General features: G+C 37.9%; 1 protein-coding gene across 1 annotated transcript; it reads right to left on the bottom strand.

The window, feature by feature from the left end:
* Positions 1-208: 208 nt before the first annotated feature.
* LOC101888051 (vesicular glutamate transporter 1-like) lies at positions 209-5889 on the bottom strand. Its single transcript, XM_005176824.4, has 7 exons — positions 5786-5889; positions 4281-4468; positions 2756-3004; positions 2238-2693; positions 2048-2180; positions 523-764; positions 209-448 (listed from the first exon to the last, which is right to left on the bottom strand). The coding sequence occupies exons 1-7, from the start codon at positions 5793-5795 to the stop codon at positions 227-229; spliced, it is 1500 nt and encodes a 499-aa protein (XP_005176881.1). The 5' UTR covers positions 5796-5889; the 3' UTR covers positions 209-226.
* Positions 5890-8630: the final 2741 nt, after the last annotated feature.

Genomic DNA, 8630 nt, shown 5'->3' with positions numbered 1-8630 from the left:
AGACTTCTTCTGGACACCTATAAACGCTCCCTTCAATTGGAAAAAAACTGTTTAGAGCCTATGGTCCTTAAGCTCATCTATGGAAACTTTCTTTTACCTGTCTATGGAAATTCAGTTTCAAATTTTTTGAAAAATTTTCCATACCGAACTTTTTATTTTATTTTTATAGAATTTTGAAATACATTTTAACAGCTTAAAATTTAAATATTTTTCTTTGTCCTAACTTTCAGCCACCTCCTTTTGGCTTTAAATAGCTAGGATCTTCATCAATTTTGGCTCCATGTGAATCATCTTCATTTAGCTGCACTAACTCCCTGTCCTTTGCCCGAGAATTATATTCATTCCATTTCTGTAACGTGGAATCGGCAAAGAGGACATAGAGGACACCACAGCCAATTAAAATGGCGCCACATATCTGGAACACCCATTTCCAGGCTTCAAAGGTTTGCTGGAATTAAAAAAACACATATTTTGTTATAAAAAAATAAATTCTAAAATTAATCATCTCTAAATAATACTCACATTCCCCAACGTCAGCACACCCACAATGTAGGGTGAGATAAAACCCGGCAGGACACCAATCGTACTGCTAATACCCATGACAATGCCGGCGAAATTCGGTGCTATATCCACCATGGAGGCCAAGGCACCCGTTGACACAGTACCATGGAACATAATGGCCAAAGAGAGTAGGACAATGGCCGTTGTAGATTTGTTTCCAAAATAGGCCAGGACCAAGACCACCATGCCCATGAGAATGCAACCTACAAGAGAGAAGGAGGGGAGAGAAAATAACAGCATAGGAGTGGCCTCTATACGTTAGTTATTGTAGTTATTGTATAACAGTGGCAAGCTACTCGAGAGTAGAGGTCTCTGGGGCCAACTGTCAACAGTAGGGGACTCTGAGGCCATCTATCATCAGGAGAGGCCTTAGGGTTTAGCTACTCAGCAGAAGAGGTCTCTGAGCCTAGTTGCTCTATTGCAGGCCATCAGAGATCAATTACTGTACAGGGTAGGCATCATCTACTGGCCAATTTGTCCACAGTAGTGGCCTGTAATGGGCATTTTCTCCACAATCGTGGCCTCTGAGGCCAATTACTACTACACCACAGTGCACATTGATGGCAGATATTTTACAGCAGTGACCTCTAGTAGTCAATTATTCTTTTACAGGGCCACTGAGATCACATACTCTACAGCAGTGGCCACTGAGGTTAGTTACGCTGGAGCAGTAGCCTTTGCGGGTCAGTTATTCTATAGCAGTGACCTCTTCTGGTCAATTACTTTAAAGCAGGGCTCTTTGAGGCCAGCTACTCCATAGCAGTGACCTGTTCTGCCCATATTTTATACAGCTGAGGCCAGCTACACTACAGCAGTGACTTCCAATAATCAATTACTGAATAACAGGGTCTCTAAGGTCAGCTACTCAACAGCAGTGGCCATTGAGGTCAGTTACTCTACAGCAGTGGCATTTTCTGACCAGCTGCTCTATAGCGGTGACCTCTACTAGTCAGTTACTCTATAGCATGAACATATGCGGGCACCTTCTTTACAGCAGTGAACTCTACTGGCCAGACTTTGTAGCAGGAGTCACAGAACCAACTACACTACAGCAGAGACATCTTCTGGTCAGCTATTCTACAGCTGAGGCCTTTGAGATCAGCTACTCTACAACAGTGATATCTACTAGTCAATTACTCCATAACAGGGCCTCTCAGGCCAGCTATCTATATCACAGTGACCTCTGCTAGTGATTTACTTTATAGAAGGGGCCTCTTAGGCCAGATACTCTTCAGCATGCCTCTTCTAGTCAATTAATCTTTAGCAGGGCTTTGAGGCCAGCTACTTTAGAGCAGTGGCCTCTACTGGTCAGATACTCTATAGCAGTGACATCTACCAGCCAGTTACTTTATAACAGGGGCCTCTAATGGCAGCAAATTTACTGCAATGAACTCTGAGACCGGGTATTATACAGCAGTGACCTCTACTAGTCATTTATCAATTTATTTGCTAGACTTAACCGGGGCTGGGAATGTGTTTTACTCACAAATTGTTGTTGCCAATTTTCTCACATTCGTTCTACTCATTTTCTCTCTCTTCAGTAAATAGTCGGCAAATATTGAAAATCCATAGGCGAAAATCATGCGCATCAAATGGGGCAAGCCGGACAATATTCCAGTCTAAGAAAAACCCAAATCCACAATAAAATCGATTGTATTTTCAAAACTCCTACTTACCGCTCTAATATCCCACTGATGTATGACCCTAAAATATGTGGGAGCCTGGGTCATCAGCGTAAATAAACCCCATATAACTCCGAATTGAGCAATGACATTCATCCATACTGGTCGCGAGAGAAAAATTTCCTTCCATGGTGTACCCACGGCCGAGGCATTTTGAACCGCCGAACCCAACGACTTTTCAATATATCTCAACTCAGAATCGCTAATTCGAGGATGTTGAGCTGGCGAATCATAGACAAAATATAGCCATCCCAACCACCAAACTGTGCCAAAAATTCCACAAAAATGATAGACCCACACCCAGGAACTCCAATGCATAATATAACCAAAGAGAGGATAGAAGAATGCTATTCCAACAGAGCTGCCCAAATATGCGGTCACAAATTTACTGCGTTCATTGGGTGGTATCCATTTGCCGGTCATAACATGCATGGCTGGCCAGGTGAAGCCCTTCAAAAATGGAAAGACATTTCAGACTGAGTTATATTCAAAATTATCATTTGAATACTTACCATAATTAGACCCTGCAGTACCCTTAGCACAATCAAGGCCCTAAAGTCCCACCGAGCCGTAGCTGGTATCAGAAAACATAACCAACAACCCAAGACATTGGCAAGACCAAATACCAACTTGGTACCATATTTCTTGGCCATAATACCACCCGGTATCTGGGTTAACCAATGAGCCCAGAAAAAGGAACCCAATACCAAGGCCTGTTGATATTCATTCCAATTGAAACGGATTGGCGCATCCGGCGTGATCTAAGAGTAAAAAGAAAATTGTCCATCCAATCAGCTGATAATATTTAAAATTCTAGAGTCTGAAAATATGCAGCAAGCCAGGATAAAATATATATAAAAGAGATTTAGAGATGATCAGTAGAACGGGAGACTTTATCGATTAAGTGAAGGGAGTCTTTGAGGCACAGCTGAATCAGGGAGTCTCTGAAGGGAGTCAGAAGGGTGTCTTTATAGACGAGCTGAAAGGAGTCTGCGTAGACGACCTGAAGGGCCTCGTTGGGGCCATTTCCCAAGTTTACTAAGGCTGACCACCACGGATGCACAATGCCTGGCCAAACCCTTCTGCAATCAATGAATTGCTTTTGCAACGATTTCAACTTGCCGTCTCTGACTGTAGCAGACTTCTTTCTTTGTTGTTAATAGTATTCCGACTTAGCACCAAAACAACCAAAAACTTCTTACCCGTAATTCACACAACAAAGGAACAGCCAATTGATCTTTTCCTTATTGCTAGTAATACTCGCTCCACAAACAATGCTCTCCAAACACACAAATGACTCTACTATCAAAAATTAATTCGATGAGCCACGGACAATATTTTACTCCAACTACATATATTGGCTCTACTTATTTGTCGAATATTCTTCACAAGTAATAATCCAACGATTGGCAATATTTTTCCTCGAGTAACATTTTTTTTATTTTTTTTTCCTTGCTCATGTATATTTAATTCGAAAAGGAAGAGTTTTTGTTCTTAACTATAAAAATGTATTTATTAAAGTTCCAATGAATATTTCTCCTTGCTTGCGAAAAAATGAATGGCAAATAAGTTTTTCTAAGCAAACAGTACGGTTTTCCGTGCACTAATGCTTCTTCTTATTTGCAATACAGCTTTACACTTTAAAATTCTATTTTTTTTTTTTAAGTTCACATTTCTCTTTCTTTCTCTGTTGTGTGATTGTTGCTATTTTTGCTCTATTCATTTTTTTATGTTAGTGACAACGGTATTGCTAACCAAGAGTGGTTTTCTTTGACAATTAGCATAACAGAAGAAAGAGAGTAAAAAAGGCGGGAGAATAACAAGGAATCGTGTTTATGTGGGGTATGTTCAGTGAAAGCTACATTGATGCTGCTGTAGTGTTTCTCACATAAAAAGGCGTCTTTAAAGAGGAGCTGAAGACAATCTTTTTAGAAAAGCTGAACGGAGACTTTATAGACGAGTTGAAGGGAGTTTTCAAAGGTCAGAAGACCACAGGAAAGTTTTCATAAACTACCGGAAAAAAACTCCTCGACTTACATTTACTGAGTTATTTCTTAGCCCTGTTGCTGACATCTCAGAGGCTTCTGGTAGATCAGCGTATGATAGAGTCTCAATTTTGATCGGCACAACCATTTCCACAATCGTTATATTCAAATTGATGCATATCATATAGTTGACGGCAAAGCCAATAAATACCAAGTGCCAGAGGACGGTGCGGGCTTGGACTGAAAGAAAAGAAATAAATAAAAAAAACAAGTAAAATAGCATCAGTCAGTTTTGCCGATAGATTTATACCAAGTTATGATTATTCAAACGGTTGACCCTTTATAGGGGAGGTTCTAAAGCAATTGGCGAATAGTAACCCATTCGCATATGACCTAAGAGTGATTAAAATATTACAACGTGCCAGACTTGGACTGTATCGATTACTTGCTATATTTTATATGAGATATGAGTAAATTCTTGGAAATATGCATGAGGTAACAGATATAGCGGGCCGAAGTATTCCATTTTCATACCTCATCTAATGCCGATAAAAATAGTGGTATGTGCAAAATTTGAAGGAAATCGAGCATTTATGTCCAATTTTATGCGAAATAATAAATTTCGATAAATAACATATTCGGATCAGATTTCTGGTTAAGAGAAATATTTAGATATAGCAAGTTGTAAAGAATCACCGACTTGTTTCGCAAGTTATGACAGATATAAGTATTGGAAATTGTGACCCTTTGTGGGTGAGGTACCATAAGGGGTTGGCAGATATATATCAACTTCACAACAGATCTTGCGTTAGCAAAAATAATTGGATGTGTGAAATTTGAGCTAGTTTTCTGTTTCGCGTTTTATGATCGTTTTGGTTATTCAAAATTTTGACCCTTTGTGGGGGAAGTACACGATATGTCCCATTTTCACAGCAGATCTTGTGTTAGTAAAAATAATAGTATGTGTGAAATTTGAAGAGAACCGGATGCTTATTTCGGATTTTATGATCGTTTTGGTTGTTCAAAATTTTGACCCTTTGTGGGGTGGTACCAGAAGAAATGGTCCGATCTCTACCATCTTTATAACAGATCTTGTGTCGATAAAAATATTGAGATTTGCCAAGACTGAATGGAATCTGATGTTAATTTCGCGTTTTAGGAGCTTCATGGATATTCAAAATTTTGAATCTTTGTGCGGGAGGTACCAGAAGGAGTGGACAGATGCATTCCATCGTCACAGCAGATCTTGTGTTAGTAAAAAATATATATATTTTTGATGAACCTAAAATTCTAAGAAGATTAAGCCCTGTCCTCCCGATATTCGGTATTTTGATGATATTAGCGAGTTGAAGTTTGGAATCGATACTAGAGCCTATGAAAAACAATTACTCATGCAAGATTACGTCTTCATATAGCCCGTATATAAAGGTTTTCATTTGAGCTGCATTTTTCGGCGGTTTTTTTTAACTTTTCAAGTTCCTTCCGAATGGTGGAGAGTATAAAAAGTTCGGCCCGGCCGAATTTTAACTGCTTTTTTACTTGTTTTTATTTTCTTACCGTTACACATATTGCGGCGGATTCTTATTTTCTTTTATTTAATTTTTCTTTTCATTTATTTTCCTACGTTTCATATCAGTCCTGATCTTATATTGATCCACAGCCACATATATCTGGGGGGCTATGGCAAAATTTATCCGCCAAATATCCACTCTTTATTTAATCACTTAATCTGAAGACAAATTTCCCGCTTGCCAATCGCCTAATCAATTCACTTTCACTTGATCTGTTCGTTTGAAATATCTCAATCCAAATGCAATCTATCTTCTTGGATTCGCTTAATAGCACCTCTTGGTATATATATATGTACATATTTACATTTGTTTGTGTTTTTGCGTGTTTTATTGCTGCTTGCAATTATGATAACGCCAAGCAGCAGAGTTCTACATTGCAACTCTCTTTATTTTAGATGTCAAGCACAGAGAGAGAGAGAGAGGAGAAACAATAAAGATTTAGTAGGCCACCTGTTAAAAGTGTCATAAAAATCAACTTAACTCAGCAACCAAACGACTTTTCTTTTACCCTACATCCAGGAGTTATTCTAATTTTCGAAAGCAAGGGGATTTAAGGATCAGCAGGATGTGAATTTGATTTTTTATAGGAGCATATGATCTGAAAGCTTAATATTTAAAGACAAATGTTCAACGATCATCTGTGGTAGAAGCGTGGATTTTTAGAAAATACAGCCTCTGATTTAAGAACTGTGATTTTAAAAATACATTTTTTTCGATTCCCCTATTGGCGTAACTTTTTATTACTCTCAATTACAGAGATAAATGCTCTCTGTATGAAGTTAAGCCAATGGGGGAATACTCCAGACTTAAGCAACTGATCAACTGATTAAAACTTCAACAATAACAAAACCAATTAACTTATTTTTATACCCTACACCACAAGGTGGTCAGGGTATTATGTCTTTGTGCATTTGTTTGTAACAGGCAAAAGGAAACGAGATAGACCCATAGTTCCTTTTGATGATCTGCATAGAATCATATTCTGAATCGATTTATGCATCTCCGTCCCTCCGTCTGTCCATGTATTTTTTGTAAACAAAGTACAGTTCGCATTTATTGCCCAATCCAGATGAAATTTTGCACAAATCTTTGTTTGGCTCAAGGACAAACCCTATTGAAATTGGAGATAATCGGTCAAAATTTAGATATAGCTCCCATATATAACTTCGTCCGATTTGCCTTTTATTGTGCACCAAACGTGTAATATCAGCCCGAATAGTATGGAATTTTGCACATACAACCAAGTTAGGCCTGAAAATAAGTATGCCAAATTTGATCGAAATCGGTTCAGATATAGCTATAGCTCCCATATATATTGTTCATCCGATTTGTTATATTTATTACCCACAGACGTAATATGCAATCCGTAACAACGATATTCTGGGAAATATATGAAATACAGCTCAGAAATACCTTTGCTAAATTTTATCGAGATCGGTTCAGATTTGGATATAGCTCCCATATATAACTTCGTCCGATTTGCCATTTTTTGCGCACCAAACGTCTAATATTTGCCCAAATATGATGAACATACGACCGAATTGAGTCTAGAAGCTAGTATGTCAAATTTGGTGAAGATCGGCTCAGATATAGCTATAGCTCCCATATATACTGTTCATCCGATTTGTTATATTTGTTACCCACAACCGTAATAGGCACTCCGTAACAAAGATATTCAGGGAAATATATGACATACAGCTCAGAAATATCTTTGCCAAATTTTATCAAGATTGGTTCAGATTTGGATATAGCTCCCACATATAACTTCGTCCGATTTACCTTTTATTGTGCACCAAACGTCTAATATTTGCCCAAATAGGATGGAATGTGGCGCATACGACCGAATTGAGTCTAGAAGCTAGCATGTCAAATTTGGTGAAGATCGGCTCAAATATAGCTATAGCTCCCATATATATTGTTCATCCGATTTGTTTTATTTGTTACCCTCAGCCGTAATATGCAATCCGTAACAACGATATTCAGGGAAATATATCAAATACAGCTCAGAAATATCTTTGCCAAATTTTATCGAGATCGGTTCCGATTTGGTTATAGCTCCCATATATATTTTTATCCGATTTTAAATTAATTGTACACCAAATGGGCAATATAAGTCCGAGATAGAAATGCTTCGGCATATTTAGTCCTTTGAACTTTAAATTATAATTATAATCATAGAGTGTATGATTGAATTCTCCCATAAAAACTTTTAATTGCTATGCAGAGCTCTACTAAATTAGCAAAGTGGTGTAGGGTATCATAAAGTCGACCCCACCCAACTTTAAGACTTTTCTTACTGGTTTTAAACATATTTTAAATTTTTTAACTCTATTTCCATAATCTATATTGCATTTATCGCCCTCATCCGTCTCTCTCTCTCTCTCTCTGTCACTCTCTCGCCTCTTGTTATATACCAATCACGATAATTGCAACGAAAGTAAAAGTGTCAAACACGGCTGCTTGGCCGGCCTTATCATTGCAAATAAAACAAACATTTTTTTGCCAACTAAGTGAAGTGCTATTAAGTGAATCCATGACAAATGGATTGGACGTGATTCTGTTTTTTTTTTTTTTTGCTTTTTTTCAAACGGTTAGATTAAAACAGCTTCGAATAGTTCCATTACTAATTATTTTTTTTTTTTTAATTATCTCAACTTGGCAGTTCTTCAAGATCGAACCTGGTGTCGTGGGAACAAGATTCGAATTAAAAATAATAATAAATCACAATAAGGTCATCCTTCTAAATTGGAGCCGACAAAAAAGCAGTGGGATTTGGAACGTCTTTCTCTGTGGTTGTTTGGTTTAGAGTCCGAGAAAATCACAACCCCAAA

The sequence above is a fragment of the Musca domestica genome, unplaced genomic scaffold (genome assembly GCF_030504385.1).
Source record: "Musca domestica strain aabys unplaced genomic scaffold, Musca_domestica.polishedcontigs.V.1.1 37, whole genome shotgun sequence".
NCBI classification, from domain to species: Eukaryota; Metazoa; Arthropoda; class Insecta; order Diptera; family Muscidae; genus Musca; species Musca domestica.
Note: the sequence above shows the minus strand (reverse complement) of the source record. Positions and strands in the feature narration are given on the sequence as shown.